At 39.2% G+C, this 17,500-nt stretch overlaps 1 protein-coding gene and 1 long non-coding RNA gene across 2 annotated transcripts in view; one reads left to right on the forward strand and one right to left on the reverse strand.

Moving 5' to 3' along the window:
* The first annotated feature begins 2,748 nt into the window (after positions 1–2,748).
* Positions 2,749–5,937, forward strand: LOC121899483. Its single transcript, XR_006096726.1, has 4 exons — positions 2,749–3,101; positions 3,393–3,490; positions 4,119–4,180; positions 4,585–5,937. It is a non-coding gene; the product is annotated as an uncharacterized LOC121899483 (long non-coding RNA).
* The window catches only part of LOC121899481 (collagen alpha-1(XII) chain-like), a 15,756-nt gene continuing 1,649 nt past the window's right edge, over positions 3,394–17,500 (reverse strand). The window contains exons 2-7 of the mRNA XM_042415335.1: positions 14,351–14,383; positions 13,023–13,172; positions 8,941–9,057; positions 4,551–4,715; positions 4,102–4,233; positions 3,394–3,525 (exon numbers count right to left, since the gene is read on the reverse strand). Of these exons, the coding sequence (XP_042271269.1) occupies positions 3,434–3,525; positions 4,102–4,233; positions 4,551–4,715; positions 8,941–9,057; positions 13,023–13,172; positions 14,351–14,383 (689 nt within the window). The 3' untranslated portion in view covers positions 3,394–3,433. The remainder of the gene's footprint in view (positions 3,526–4,101; positions 4,234–4,550; positions 4,716–8,940; positions 9,058–13,022; positions 13,173–14,350; positions 14,384–17,500) is intronic.

Here is a 17,500-nt window from a genome sequence, read left to right on the forward strand (position 1 = left end):
TCCTATTACTGGATTACACACCATTAGACAAAAATGTCCTCACTAGATGTCTCTCTGATAGTGTTGTAGATAAATTTAAGGAAGCAATTCCATCAGTACTGAATTCACTGCCATGTCTCAATACTACAGAGGACTCTTATGTTAACTTTAGTTCCTCCCAAACTGATAATCTTATTGATAGAGCTGCAGGCTCACTAAGACAAACACCCAACTCCATCACCCCCTTAAAAAGGAAGATAATAAAACATAAGAGGTTAGCTCCATGGTATAACTCCCAAACCCGCAAATTAAAGCAAACATCGTGAAAATATGAAAGGATTTGGCGTTCCACCAAAGTAGAAGATTCTCACTTAGTCTGGCAAGATAGTGTTAAAACATATAGGAAGGCCCTCTGTAATGCCAGAGCCGCCTATTACTCAGCATTAATAGAAGAGAATAAAAACTGCCCTAGGTTCCTTTTCAGCACTTTGGCTGACAAAGAGTCATAACTCTACTGATCCATGTATTCCTATAGCTCTCAGTAGTAACGACTTTATGAGCTTCTTTAATGATAAAATTCTAACTATTAGAGACAAAATTAACCACCTCCTGCCCTCAACAGGCACCGTTCTCTCCCCAAACACAGGAACCTTAGAAACAGCTGTAAATCCTGACATATATTTGGACTGTTTTTCTCCAGTAGACTTGTCTGAACTAACTTCAATGATCTGTTCATCTAAACCATCAACCTGTCTCTTAGACCCCATCCCAACTAGGCTGCTTAAGGAAGCCTTACCCTTAGTGAGCACTTCTTTACTAGATATGATCAATCTGTCTTTAGTAACAGGCTATGTACCACAGTCCTTTAAAGTAGCTGTAATTAAACCTCTTCTTAAAAAGCCTACTCTTGATTCAGGTGTTTTAGCCAATTATAGACCTATATCTAACCTTCCATTTCTATCCAAGATCCTTGAGAAAGCAGTCTCTAATCAGTTATGTGACTTTCTACATAACAATAGTTTATTTGAGGATTTTCAGTCAGGATTTAGAGGCATCATAGCACAGAGACAGCACTGGTGAAAGTCACTAATGACCTCCTAACTGCATCAGACAAAGGATTTGTCTCTATACTTGTCCTGTTAGATCTTAGTGCCGCATTCGACACAATCGACCATCAAATCCTTTTGCAGAGACTGGAACATTTAATTCAGTTTGTACATGTTAATGATGAATCCTCCGTGAAGGCAAAAGTTAGACAAGGAGTTCCACAAGGTTCTGTACTTGGACCAATTCTATTCACCTTGTATATGCTTCCTTTAGGTAATATTATTAGGAAACACTCCATAAATTTTCATTGCTATGCAGATGACACCCAATTATATTTATCAGTGAAGCCTGATGAAACCAACCAGTTAAACTCCAAGCATGCCTTAACGACATAAAGACCTGGATGACCTGCAGTTTTCTACTACTAAACTCAGATAAAACTGAAGTTATTGTGCTTGGCCCTAAACACCTTAGAAACACATTATCTAATGATAAAGCTACTCTGGATGGCATTACCCTGGCCTCCAGCACCACCGTAAGGAATCTGGGAGTTATCTTTGATCAGGATATGTCCTTTAACTCCCACATAAATCAAATTTTCTCAAGTAATCATTTGGCCTGTAAAACTTCAGAAAACAGTAAAAATGGCCCAAGTGATGTCGGCCGACCAGCAGTCCAAAACCACAAAATACTCAGTTTACTAAAATGTTAAGACGAGCAAAAATAGCAAATATTCACATTTGAGAACCTTAAACAAGACATTGTTTGGAATTTTTACTTAAAAATCACATTTATCACATTCTGTCACTGTCACAAAAACATCAACTTTTAATGATAATGTAATAATTGTGATGCTGCATTGTTCAGATAATCTAATATAGTTCCTCCTCCATCTCCATTCATAAAGAACACTTGATGCTTACATTGATTTGAAAAAGTACAGATCAATACATCTGGAGATACATGGTTTCCACTGGACCAACATCATTTCACATGTGAGAAATTCACATATTTTATGAGCTTAAAATTTGAGTCTCTTGTAATGTAAATTTTGAACACTTTCTCCTCTGTAACATTCCCAGAAATCATTTATATTCTCTTCAAACGTCAGCAGGGGTCTGCTTGAGGTTTCTACCCGTTAAAGGGGAGTTTTTCCTTACCGCTGTCGCCAAGTGCTGCTCATGGGGGAATTGTTGGGTCTCTGTAAATTAAAGAGTACGGTCTTGACATGCTCTATGTGAAAAGTGCCTTGAGATGACTTCTGTTGTGATATGGCGCTATATAAATAAAAATTGATTGATTGATTGATTGATACCTTCCTCATCAACCTGTCAACAGGAATAATCTTTCCTACATTCACTGCTGCCTCTGGTGGCTGCTGTTAATCAATCAGGACACATTAGCTTTGTTTTACACAATGTCAGGTCATTATTCTGCAAATCTTTTATTTGTAATGACCTCATTGTTTCTAATAGTCTTGACTTTTTTCTGATAACCGACATTTGGCTGTCTGATGGTGACAATGTCCGACTTGTTGATTGCTCACCAGCAGGTTACTCCTTCTTCAGCCCAGAATAACTGGTCATGGAGGTGGTGTAGCGTTACTATATATAAGTTTTTATATGATTATGGCTCATTTTCATCTTCATCAAAATCATCAAAAGACAGGCCTCATATATATATATATATATATATATACACTGCTCAAAAAAATTAAGGGAACACTTAAATCACACATCAGATCTTGATCTTCTTTACTGATGTACATTGTTTAATTTGTTGAGAACAAAATGACGTAACAGTCAGTGGAAACCAGAATCGTCAATCCACTGAGGGCTGGATTCAAAATCACACCGAAAATCAAAGTAAAAAATGGTACCGCAGTTAAAGGGGATTCCCACGCTCTGAGACAGTGACAGTGAGTCAATCCTCAGGGGCTCCCTCATGCCAACGGAGTGTTTTCTATAAAGAAATGGAAAAGGCTCTCCGCCCGCCCACCCTACAGGTGTACGCTGGTGAGATGAGGGAACACACCCGATCTGCTCCCTGCTGACCTACCTTACAGTAAACATACGGTGAGTAATAATCTGAATATGTTTATTGGCACAGAGCCGTCTGGTTTGTGGCTCATGTCAAATGTAGCAATAACTGAACAAAAGAAAGATGCTGTTGGACTGTTAGCTTGACAATCATTTGTTAGCTACTGGACTTCACGTCCAAGCTAACGCTGTGCAGAAAGAGCTGAAAGAGCAAAGCGGTAACGTTACCTTGCAGTTTTTACAAGCTGATAGTAATGCTTGCTGTGATAGTAATGTCATTAAATTCAATATAATACAGTACAACGCTTTTGTGTTTGTGTCTTACAGAAGCTGAAACATGTTCAGGTGATTTTATTCACATAGTCAACCTACAGAGGAGAAATCTGAGAGAAGAAGTTCCACGAGCGCGCAGAAGCAGCCTGAGTGTGAGGAGAAGAGCTGAAGCTGGAGCAGCAAATCTCTGCAAACAACATTATATTTGAGTGCAAGCACACAGTTTGAGCAGAAACAGAGCAAATCTAAGCGCAAGCAGAGGCTATTAGAGTGCGAGGGCAGGGTTTTGAGGGACAAATTACAACATTTGAACATGAAATCAATAAATTATGCTCTCAAATTGATAAACGCTCTTGAATAAAGATAGGGAAAAAGCTCCATACTTTCTCTCTCTCTTCCTCTGTACATGAGTACAAGACCTGCTAGAAGCCACTTTGTTGTTAAAAGTGTTTTGTGGAGCCATGCATGTTAAAAAAACACATCAGTAGCAAGAGCAAGTACTGTAGTTTTCCTGGTATGTAGCCTATCTATAATAAATAATAAATAATAAAAACGCCACTGTCTGAGTCTGACAATATTCTCATTTTCTTTTGCAATAGATTAAAAGCAATAGAATAACTTTATATCTAACTGTAAGAATCCAACATTTAAGTGATGTTTAACAGCTTTTAAAACTTGATATCTTAAGATTGATTGTGACAGCAGTGGATCAGTGTGGTGTTAACATGTATTGCTGTTTGATGATAACAGACTCTTTGCCTACCTACGGCACTGTTACAGAGGTTGATGGTGACGTTGTCAACGATGTCCAGGAGGAACGAGGAGTCGCTGACTCTGAACATGTGAGTTTCTTCAGGATCTGAGGCGGTGATAATCAGCTGACCTTTGTTTACAGCTGAGAGAAAAATGTAGTGTTAAAATCATATGAACTTTATTTCACTGCTAAAGCATACCACATTTTTAGTTTGACTTTCCTCCTATTGAGCAGCAAAGTGGTTTAATTCATTTCAGCCCACGATTAAAAAACTTGATTTAATAATGTCAGACATTAACTGATATAAAATATAAATGTAGTCATACAGACATCTTAAGAGTCTTGCTAGCTAACATTTTCATTGTGATAAAATATCATGTTTAATTCATGTTAATGTCATGTTATTCTTTCATTATAAAATAATGTAGTTTCAGAGTTGCAGAGAGAAAATCAATCACCAATAATGTAGATCTCAATGCCGATGTTTTTCAGGTCATATGCGCCTGGGTCTATGCCGTAGGAGGACTCTGCATCAGTAATCAGGACAGCAATTCTTTGGGAGTCTGCACGCATTCCTGCTGTGGGTTTAAAGAGCCTATCTAGGGTGTAGCCCAGATCATCTCCTGTATGACAGAATAAAGAGGTTTTAAAAGGTACAGAGACTTTCTTTCATGTGTCCCTTGTTCCAGATATAAAGTCCCATTACTTTGCTCATAGACTGTGAGGTGACTGACAGTTCCTCACTTCAACAACTGTGTAATAAAATATCTGGTTCTTTGATAAAAAGTCAAAGCTAGAAGCCTGTAGACATAAAAACTGAAAGAGAGAAGTTAACTACGACTCCCAAGATGCATTTCAGTCAGAAACATCCAATCACAGAGCTTCAAACTCTATTGTGAGACGCTCACATCATTATGATTTTTAATGCTGTTATTGTATTATTATAATTATTATAATGACTATAACAGCATCAGCAGTCTTTGATATGTAACATTATACCAATAATATTATATCACAATATTAATGATCATAAGATTTTTACAATAACATTATTATACAGTAAAATTCTGGTTTATTTGAAGCTGATGTATTTGCTATAAATGTGAGCATTGTGTCTCTATGTGTCAGGTTAACTCTGTTCTCTCAGCTGTTCTAGAGATTCTGGTGATTCACAAACAGACGTTTATCACACAAATCAATGATGATCAGGGTGAGCTGCTGAGACTCCTACAGCTTCCCAAATAAACAGGATTCTCACATGAAGTGAGTCTGAACGATAGTAAACACAGAAACTGTCCGTCTGTAGCAGCATTATGGTGAACTGCATAGAGATCTGTATCCAGTGTTACAAATCAACTGGTTTTCCTGTTAACTGGTTACCTTTGTTTGTAAAAATCGGGCGTTTCTCATGGCAACAGCAGATGTTCCAATCACAGAACAGTTTGTCCACATCATTTGAAACATCCTGCTAGTGATCTAAAATATAGAGGTCAGTTCAGTCCAGCTGTCAATCATTTTGTAATATGTATTTGTATATTGTTAGTTTTAGAATGATGAGCAGAGGAACACCTGACACATGGGCACAACGTGATTTACACATTTATTTAATCTATCAATGAGATGCAATGTGTTTGATGCACAACATATTAAAAACCGTTTAATACACAACATGGGTAAAAAATAAGCTGCAGTCATTTTCAATAATATTTGATACATAGCTGAATGTTTCATTGTAATATCTTTGAAGCAGAATGATGTCACTCAGGTTTTTCAGAATGAATGACTTCATTTGTTTTTTATTATTATAAGTCATGATGTTGATTTTTCTGTCTTGTTATGTAGAGAAATAAACACTGTTTACATATCTAACTGCAGAGTGAATTAATTCATCATTAATTAATGTTGACATAAGCAACCATCTCATGTAGTTTATAGCAAAGCTTTGTTTTGTAACTGCTGATATCAGTTTGGATGTATTAGAAAATGGTTTGATATTGTTCAAATGAAGTTATTTAGAAAAGTTGACACTTCTGTTCACTTTCACATTTCATCATTGTGAAGTGCGTGCAGTCATGTCGCACAACGGCACATTTTCACTGCTGCTACTGTGAAGTCAGTGTTGTGAACCAGTTACAGCTACTTAAACATGTTGATGGACAGCGTCCCTCCATGGAAGGACCACAGCCACCTGCTTCCCTGTGAGCCCAGCAGGGCCGCAGGGGTACAGCGCACCTCTCCATTGATTTACACACTTGTAAATGTAAATAGTTCCTTTTACAAACCTATAGAAACATGGTACCATCTCTGACTGTCGATAACACCGCTGTCTCTCCTTCATCACTATCCTGCAACCTCTGAGTCAACAAGACGGTCAAGATCTTTCTTCCACCTGTGCAACACCCTCACCAGACAAACGTCTACAACCGGTTCACACCTCTACTTGCTGCCTGCACAGATCTGATGATCATAACTCATGTCCTCCATAACTGCCCCCCTCTTCTATGCCACCGAACTGTGGAACTCATTTCACTGATCACTGACATACGCATCCTCCCATCTCTTCAAGTCAAGACCAGAAACCTTTCTTTACCCAGGACTACTACCCAACCCCATCATAAAATAAATAAAACCTTACTTTAGTAAAAGTATGTGAATGTTATCAGCTAAATTTACTTTAAGTATGAACAATAAAGGTATTCATTCTGCAGAACAATTGTCCCTGTCAGTGTTTTACTATATATGATGTTTTTAATATTACTGCTGCATTCATGTGTGTGTTGCATTTTACTGTTGTAGATGTTTAAGGTGATCATTTTATCTACTTTATATAGTGTTGGGTAGTGTCATCTACAGCGATGCATCATATTCTATAAGATCATCATATGTTTGTAGCGTCTCTGTCCCGTGAGAACCACGTATCTCTAAAAAGTCAACTTTTCATGAGCTCAGAAAAACAGCCTGTTTTCTGCTTTGTGACAATGCATTTTCCAGCTAATCCAAGAGTACAATAAACTATTTAATAAACTACCACTATGAAATAATATTTTATTTAGCTTAAGAAGTAGAATCAGAATTTTCTCAACTCATAAAGGATCACTTAATCCTTCAGTTTATCACAAACATTAAGAATCACAGAATTTGGAGATACATAGTTTTCACTGGACAGGAAGAGTTTGAAAAATTGTAATCTGAGAAGTAATTTATAACTAAGAAGTAACTATAGCTGTCTTGTAGTGGAGAAGAAGTATAAAGTTGTATAAAATAGAAATACTCCAGTAAAGTATGTACTTGAGTACAGTACTTGAGTAAATGTACTTTAGTTATATTCCACCACTGTCGATAGTCTTGTAACAACGAGCCTACGTTGCGGCCACAAAGCGATAAAAATCACTGGAACCACATGAAGACGAGCAGCAACACCTTGCTCATTTTATGAGGTGAATATTATGGATGTTTAACTGGTCAACTCATGCTTCAAAGTGATCATTATGTTTCAAATATGAAACAGAGAGTTTACAGAGGAGCAGTTCCCCTCATGACATTTGCCTGAGTAACGTATACCAGTAGGTCCTTTTCATTTATGAATTGACTGTGTTCTTTAACCCCGCCCACATTCCACACTCAAACCAATCAAATCACAGTGGGTTCGGATTTAAACAATATTACACTCGAGGGTACTTTACTGTCATTGTTGGCGTGACAGTGATGCGGTCAGGAACGAGGCGCTGGCGTGAGCGGTGCGTGTGCGTCGCTGAACTGCTGCGTCTCGCACGCTTGCAGCGTCCACACAGGAAGCGTGTCTGCTGCGGCGCTTCTGCCACTGGCAGCCCTATCTTTCTATCGTGTTCCCTGTCTATTTCTGCTGAGAACCGCGCGCGTCACGTGGAGAAAATAGGCGAGACCTCGAATCTCCTTCCTGTGTGGACGCTGCAAGCGTGCGAGACGCAGCAGTCCAGCGACGCACACGCACTGCTGAGGTTCACGCATCCAGTGTGTCCCCGGCGTAATGAATGGCGGAGTAATATTTTTAGTGATGAGGCTTTTCATCTGAGCACGGCTAGGTGTGCTGTCATGCTGATTTGAGCGCATTTTAAATGTCTAGTTGACCAATCAGATTGCTTGGTCAGAACCACGTGTTGTATAATAAACATTAACCCCGGCCCACTCTGCAGGCAGCAGCCAGGTATACATGGGCAAGCTGCCTGGATATAGATCTCTATGCAGTTAGCCATAATGCTGCTACAGGCGGCTAGTTTCTGTGTTTACTTTCATTCCGACTCACAAACAAACTTTTGAAATGATTCATGTAAAAATCTTTGTGTGTGTGATAAACATCTGTTTGTGAATCACCAGAATCTCTATAACAGCTGAGAGAACAAAGTTAACCTGACACATAGAGACACAACGGCCACATTTATAGGAAATACATCAGGTTCAAATCAACTGTAATTTTCCTTTAATATTATGACAGCAACAATAATACAAATTACCATCATCATTCATCTCATTTTTATTGTAAACCTACTATTTCTGGAATCAGTATGAATGAATATACTGTTTAGTAACTTTATCTGAAGTCTGTTCTGAAGATGTTATTTGTTAGCAGATACACAGTTTTCTTGATCTGTCAGGGGAGTGAATTTCATTCACAAATATATATTCAATATATACAATAAATTCTACTATAAATACTTTAAGATATAAAATACGGATCACTAACAGCTTCTCTTTCCACCGCTGACAGACCTAAATACAGAAAGTAAATATATTTGGATCTAATCAGAGTCTCTGCCTCAGTCCCTCACAGTGTAAAGCTGGTGTGGATCAGACAGCCTGCTGTTAATTCACCTGAGGAGTCTCCTCTTCTCTGTGGCAGGTGGTTTATGGCCTCCAGCAGGGATTGTTTGGTCTGGTGGGTGTTCAGCTGCCATTCAATCTCTGGGTATCTACTGTTCTGAACCAGACCTGCAGGAAACACAGAAATGTGTAAAACTGACTCAGCTTTTGTTTTTAAATGATAATGAGAATAACAATGATAATAATGAGAATGAGAATAATAGTTGCACTGAGTGTTCTTGAACAGATGCATTGGTTTATTACTATTATTGTGGTTATTATCTTGTTGTCATCATCACCCCAACACTCATCTACGCACGTCGCATGTCTCACACACACTCATGCCTGTACTAATCTGCATATAGAGGGACCAAAGGACTCGTAGGGGTCCAAGATGGTCCTCTTTGCTATCTCCTCAGGAATGTAGAAGACTTTGTGTTACTGGCAGGAACCTTTCAAGGTAAACTGACTTCTAACCTCTTAAATAAGGAGTGTCAGGAAATGGACAACTTTGTTTTTGAACTTCCCTCAAGATAAACTGACTTTTACACCTCCCAGGTAAAGATGTGTAACTACATTACATTATATTTTTCATTTAGCAGACGCTTTTATCCAAAGCGACGTACATCTGAGACTGATACAACACAAGCAAGGATCTGTGCCATAAAGCTTAAGTTTGAGTCCTATAGGACGTAGATGCCAACAGGCAGTGCACCAAGGCAATGCATAGAGTGCATAGAAGCAAGTTTTTGTTTGTTTGTTTTGTTGTTTTTTGTATTAACTGACACCCTGCAGACTCAAACTGGGTCTCTCTCTGAACTCTTGAGATCCGGATTTACAACACTCTTTGGAATGTTCATTTCTTCATGGATTCACCCAAATTCAAGGAAACATCAAGAGGAACCTTCCTTGAAAAGGACTTTAAGTAAAGACATTACACACAGTTGATGAAGAAGCGTCTGTCTGTCCTTCTCAACCTGCTGCTATCTCAAGATAAGGACACTTGCCAGAACAAAACCATCAATTATGCTGCATTCCTCAATTTGAGTTCATTATATCCAGTGTGTTTAAGCCAAAGTTTGTAATAACTGTGAAGTAAAGATATGATCATTTTGTAAGCAGGAAACTGTTGATCTGGAGATGCTTCACAATATTATAGTCTAACCCTGAAGTCTGTGTGATATAAATTGACTTAGTTATTCATTTATAGGTTAAATGTTGTAAATTACAGTGTGATCATACGACCCTCCAGTGGTCAGTAGAGGTAGAACTTTTGAACAACAAACAGTATGTATGTTTATGTATCTGCAGTTATTTTATTGTGCTGTTCTAACCTCATATTTACTAAGTATTAGACATTTATATTTTTGATAAGTGAGGAATTAATATTCAGTGGTCATAAAATAGAGTTTTGTTAACATTAAAAAGTAGGTTTGTTTAAATAAATGTGTGTTTTATTGAAGCTGAACTAATGGATGTTTAACCTTTTGTATGAAGAATTAATTTTGATAGTTAAAAGTAGTGAGTATTATGTTAATAGGTAACATAGACAGTGACGACTGCATCTGTATTTATATTGTGTAACTACATTAAGTATTGTTTATTCCAGGAATTGAAATGATTGATTTATATTGCACATGTGTGTTGTCTCTGAATGTTGGAGTAATGTGTTGAATGTGTGATATGTGTTATCAAGTCATTCAGGTCTTTGGGTAATAATGAAGTTTGTGATTAATTCAACTTTAAATTAATCCTCAAAGTGGGTTTGAATCAATCTTAGGTCTTCAGATCTTCAGTTTCAGCGTGAAAATCGATTCTTCATCCCAAAACTTCCCCAAACAGACACAACCAGATGACACCGTTTGTCTTTGCTCTTTTTAAAGCTTTTTCTGTCTTTCTGTTGTCCTCAGAAAGACGTCTGCAGCGTCTCCTTGTTGTTCCTCGTCGGACCTTTTTAAGCCGGTGCACATCTCTTAGTATAAACTTCAACTTTTAAATAAACGTTTTATTTCTTTTTGTCCAGTTTGTGCAGAAGAGTTTAACTTTAATGAGAAGCCAACTTCAGTTTTAACGTTCTTTTGTTTTTGTAACTTTGAGTAGTTTCATCTTGCCAACAAAGTTATTTGTAGTTATTTTAGTTCAGAAAGTTTAGTTTGTAGTCAGCAGTCGGGTTGAGTTGAGTCTAGTATGCAGGTTGATGCTACTGAACGGTCAGCAGCGAGCACAGACACCTACAATCAGGGTTGGAGCAGCGATTTTGAAAGTGTGGGGGTTCTAGAGGTGGGACATGAGCACGGCAACCCGCCGCCTTCGAGCCCTGTACCAGTCTCAACATGCCAAATCAAAATGAATACCACACATTTAAACAACTTCTACTACTGTAGTTGTAACCACTGCTTCAGCTTACCATCAAATAATTACTGAGACCATATGAGTGTAACAACTCAGCAGAATTTATTTAGGGTCTCATAGCAGTTTACTACTTACATCCAGTTATTTGTATGAACTGCTGTACTGGAGCATAGTTATCCTTATTATACTTAAGATAATCACAGAGCATCTTTATCCTACTTCCTTACATACCTTATAGACATGAAATTAAAGGAAACTTACACTTCCATTAAAATGAAATGGATATGGTTATAGATGCATAACAAATTGAACCCTGGTAACAAATCAGTATCAGTAAAGAGTCATTTCTGAGTCCATGGACGAGTACAACCTAAACTGTCTTCAATTGTTTTAAAAAGTGTCTCTTTTAGTAGGAATCCAAAGGGGACCTTTAATTGTCTTTAATTGGGAAATTAAATACCAAAAGTTGTCCAGGAGGTTTTGTATCAGCAGGCGTCAGTTCAGGCAGGCAACACATTGCCATAAGACAGACAGATGTTACACATCTTAAATATGAATGCTCACCTTTGTCTATGACTATTTAAAAACGACAATAGAAGTGACTAAAAACCAAATTTGCCACCTGGTTTACATTTAGGATAAGTTAGCCTATTTCATTTATGTTCAATGATGTTAGCTGAGCTGATACATCACATAACAAGACAAAGTTACAAAAGAAAATTCTACATTACTAACTAGTTAAATATCTGTTTCATACCTCTGATCTGTTATTCTCTGATCTGTTATCACAGCCAGCAGCGAGTAACAGAAGCACCGTTGCTGAATGCACAAACGTAACTTTACTGGACTTCAACTGTTTACTCTTCCCTGACCTGGTGGGTTGGTCAAACGGCTGTGATTGGCTGGATGGCTCTTCAATTAATCTAACTAGACCAATAGGTTTTTCATGCATGGGAACCTCAGTTTCGTTTCATCAATGACTACCTCAGGAAAAAGTGGGAGGGATGGAATTATGTTTCTGTGAAAGTGCGGGTGTCACAACACCCGTAACACCCACGGCTGCGACGCCCCTGCCTACAATAAAAACATGTCAGTCAGGCACCACCTGCACTGCTTACAGTGAACTAAATGTTGTCACACAGAACTCAAGTGAGTTTTTAATACTGTTTAACGTTGTAATGCTCACAGTTTTATCACTGGCAGCTAATCTGGAAACATATAAAAGCAGAGTATTAGTAGAGAGACAAAGTTGTCAGAACATCTGTCCTGCTAACTGATCCAACACGGACCTACACAGAAGGAATGTACAGTATATCTCCACCATGGAAAACAGTGTCCAGATAAAAGATTGTTTTATAAGCTGAATCATAATTACCATGAGTTATGAATGTGTGTTTCGGTGGGTGAAGCACTGAATTTGAAGGTAGGTGTATCTCCTGAACATTTCATTTCTGTAAGTTATTACAAAGCTAAAATATGTCTGCATGTTTTGGGAAATAACTGGCAGTAACGGAGGCTGTATGCAGATAACAGTTATTTTACTTAAACATGTAAAACCACTGGTCTGCTCCTTTCATCCTCACATCAGACATACCCCTGACTACTCTTGTTATCATGTCCTATTTTGCTGCTTTTTTACATTTTGATGTAAAGATTTTAGTATTTTGAGTACTTTTTACACACAGTAGTAGTAATAGTACCAGGAGCAGTAGTGTGAATAGTAGAAGTAGTGAAAATATTACCGATCTGGACTTTGTCAGGGCCGATGTCGAAGTAGCTGACTATCTTAGTTAGAAAGGACTTCATGTTTTCATGGTCTTCAGGGCTGATTCTCCCGGATACACTGACCATCAGCCCGATGTCAGCCTTGGCTGTGCTTTCACACTGAGAACCTGGAGGAAAACAGAGGATTGTGGGATACAATACACAAGAGACCAAATATAGAAGCAAGACTAAAGCTGTGGGTGCTTTTCATTTGGCTAATTTATGCTTTCTCGCGTCCTCGCTCCTCCTTCCTCCAGCTGTGACCCGAAACCCTTAAACGCTCCTCAGAGGAGACGAGGAGCGAGGAGGCTCCTGGAGGAGCTTAGAGCGAGGAACCACAGGTGTATCCTCTGTGGAAGTTTTTCAGTGGATGGAAACACTCCTTTGATCAATGTGTTTAATGATTGGTTATTGATCAATCAGCTGATCTGACGGGACAGTAAACAGTCGGGCTGTTGTTGTAATACAGCAGATCAAGAAAACGACCTGTGGAGCAGGAATGACGCCACCAGCAGCAGCTGATCATATTTATTCATAAAATAAGATTTACTGAATCATGAATCCATCATAAAAACACTCTTGTAACTTTATTATTTTTCTTCATGAGCCAAAAGGCTTCTCCTTTCTTCTTCGTCTCAGTTCTCTCAGGAAAATATGACGTCACACAGCTGCGTCTCCTATAAAATCATCCTGAGCCTGAAAACAACGTCAGACTGTCACAAACTAAATAAGCAATATTTTATTTAAACATGAAATATTCTGCAGGCTGCAGCTGTTTTTATTGCTCCTTTACATCAGTTCTGTTCTTTCAGTAATTAACAGATTTAAATTGTCTATTTGTGTTTTATTCTGTGACAGACAGACGCTGCTGGAGATCTATAATCAAATAAAACATATTGGAGCAGTTATCAGGTATTTTCCTTCCTTATCCAACATGTAGAGCCCTCAGATGTTCCACAATGGAACAAAAAAGTGGTGTTCATGGCATGAAGGCACTACTTTCTGCAAACAATCCCACAATGCCATGCGTTGCATTTTATAGATATTATAGACAAAAACTAGTGATGTGCAACTCTACAGCGGACAGTGATGACATAAAATTGTGATTTGTGAGTTTCCAAAATCTTGATTTTTCACTTTTCAATGCTAACATTAGCATATTTTATTAGTTATTAGCTTTGAGGGTATTTGGTCATAAACCAAAGTGGATTCATTGTCCTGATGGAGGTGCGGGTAACGTCCTCCAGCTCCTCCTGGGGGATCAGAGGCATTCCCAGACCAGATGAGATATATTCTCTCTTTTTACCTGTTGGTTGGTGTTTATCTTCAGCATGGAGTCCTGCAGAGAAAATCAGAAAGTCAGTATTTATATTGGTACAGAGCTGTGAACTGAACAAACACTGTGAGGATTTCCAGCAGCTCAGAGCTCATCTCAGTGAAAACACACAGATTATTGAACTCACTCAGGAATCATGTGAACAGTTTACCACTAACCTGCAAAGCCACAAACAACATATGTGGGCCAGAATCTGACTTTTACATTTGTTTTACCAAATATGCTACAGACAAGTATAATTTGTGTGTGGAAATAACAGGTTAAATCTTCAGCAACTAGAAAACTGTTGGGACGGGCAGTAGTGCGTTTGGTTATTAGCAATAATTCATAATTATCATAATTATGAATTATGAAAATAAGATATTGTTAACCTTAATCAATAATTCGGGCACCAACAGTTGGATCTGTGAGGAACACAGTTGATTGTTTGCAATAATTATGAATTATTAAGGATAATTAACTAATTATGACAATTAATAGAACATTAATATGAATTAACGAATTCGGGGCACCACCCGGAAACCGGGACCAATAACCAAACAAGGTAGTCTCATAAATGGGAGTTCACCTAGAATGTTAATATCTGAGAGATAAACATTCAAGGGTGAACAAAGAAGGGTGAATTCAAGCTCTGACTCCTTCAATCAGCCACTTTTCACAATATTACACACAATAATGACAGAAGAACTTCTCTTTAAAGATATAACAGTGTTTATTAAACTTAGCAAAATTAACAAAGTTAACAAATGCTTCATTCAATAAACAACTATTCTAAAATCTAATCCTACCAAACAAAACACAAACAGCTATGTACAGTGTGTGTGCGCGCGTGTGTGTGTGTTGGTCAGAAGAGAGAAGGAAGAAGGAGAGAAAGTGATCGTGAGAGGGAGAGAAGCGTTGTCCACAGACAGTGCGCGTACGGACGGCAGTCTGTAACGCACGTTGTCTGGTTTCTGACCGACAAAGCAACTTACTTCCTGACTCACGATGGCACAAACACAGCGGTAGTCCCGAGCGGGACAAACACAAAACAGTCTAGAGTGGGGAACACAACTAAACAGGCAGCAAACTTAAAATACTCCTCAGAGTAAAGCAGGAAAAATGGACTCGGCGGTCCATCAACAACACAACAAACAATAGCAATAAAGCTAAAAGCTAAATGCTAAACAACAGCAACTGATGCTGATAAGAACACACAATTAACACTGTCTCTGCCCAGACTTATGCCTCTTACTTGGTCGCTTCAGAAAGCGAGCAGGGTTTGTGTGTAGTCCGTCGTTATGTCCGGCTTTGTCCTGGGCTCGGATGCAGACGGTGGCCATTCTCGCACGGTCGGCGAAAAGCACAGCAGCTGGCTCTCAGCTGCGTGGTGGAGAGAACAGCAGAGTCGACTCGGTGAAGAAGCGTTTCTTCCGTCTCGAGGGAATTTGAGGACGCTGGTTGCAGCAGCGGTCTCTCTCGGATCCGGGAATGTGTTCGGGTTAACACGGGCGAAGTCTCATCTCGTCCGGCGAGGGGAGTCTTCGATGAGGGGAAAACACGTGCGTGGGGTACCCCCTTTAGTCAGCTGACTCACAGAGGAACAGAAGTTACCCCTAGCTCAGTGACATGGGAAAGGCGTGTGCTTCAGGACATGTTCAGTTTTTAAAGGGGCGGTGATGTCACGGCTGCGTCATCAGGACGCTCCGCTGTGCAGGAGCGTTTCCGCCAATGAGACTGTATGTTGACTGCTCCCTGCTGAGGTGTGAAAATCGCAAAGCATCCTTGGAAATGGAGTTTGCAATGGACTCCCATTGTCTGTAAGAAGCATTTTTGGCGCACCTCGTGGTCAGGCCTCACAGGTTACATGTAGGCCCTCTCTGTGTGACCTCATGGTTTGAGGTCACACAGAAGAGGAGACACCAAGAGAGCTGCAGGTCTGCCTTAAGGACTTGTATGACAAGTGGATGGCTCCCAAAGAAAAGACAAAGGAACAAATTGGAGATACCATTATCATGGAGCAGTTCCTCAAAGTCCTGAATCCTGAGCTTCGCACCTGGATAAATGAACGGAACCCAAAGACCTCCAAAGAAGCAGCAGAATTGGCTGAAGCTTTCCTGGCTGCCCACAGTCCATCAAAAGAGTGCCTCCCAGTCAAGTCCCGCCCACCCACACCTTTGGGTAAGCCTATTGGTGGGAGTGACTTTAGAGCCAGAAACACAAGACATAGTTCCTTCCCCTCAAATTCAGCTAAACTTGAGCCTAGAAACAAAGCCCTCTTAGTGTGTCACTCTTGTGGTCAGACAGGTCATTTTAAGGCAGAGTGTCCAAAGGGCCATGTTAGTAAAAACTACAATCACTTCTTATAGAGTTGCTCAGGTCACGCTGCCATGGAGGGGAGAAACAGGGACACTTGATGTCAGAATGAACTCTCATTAGAAAATAATGCAGGCAGCTGTTGTTGCCCATCCAAGGTTACCATCTTATCTCCCATCCTGGCGCCATGAACATAAAACATCTCTTGTATGAGACCTTGGAGGCCAGAGTGAGGCCCTGTAGATTAAATCATCACGTCAAGGCTTTGATTAGCACATTCTTTTGAAAAGATATAGCTCATAAATTGAACATTTCCATAAATTGAACATCTCTCACATAGTGCAGACAAGGCAGGCAGCTAAAAGTAACGGACTATAGACTCAATGACCAGTATCCAAGAGAAATCCCACAGAGACACAAACAACTATTTCAAATCTGAAAACAGGATGAAGGAAGGAAAAAAGCAATAATCTCAGTGGACAAATTATGTATTGATGGACAGTCGTACCGAGATAAAGACACAACACACACACACACACACACACACACACACACACACACACACACGCACGCACACACACATACACACACATGCATGCACACACACATACACACACATACACACACATACACACACACACACACGCACACAACCTTTGAACCTTTAGCAGCAGCCATTCATCAGAACATCTACATAAAAGGAATCCAAATACCCAAAATACATCATAAGATCAGTTTATATGTGGATGATATATTGCTGTTCCTACAAAAGCCTCACTCATCACTACAGGAAACAATTAAGCTCATTGAATCATACTCCAATAT

The sequence above is a fragment of the Thunnus maccoyii genome, chromosome 6, assembly GCF_910596095.1.
Source record: "Thunnus maccoyii chromosome 6, fThuMac1.1, whole genome shotgun sequence".
NCBI classification, from domain to species: Eukaryota; Metazoa; Chordata; class Actinopteri; order Scombriformes; family Scombridae; genus Thunnus; species Thunnus maccoyii.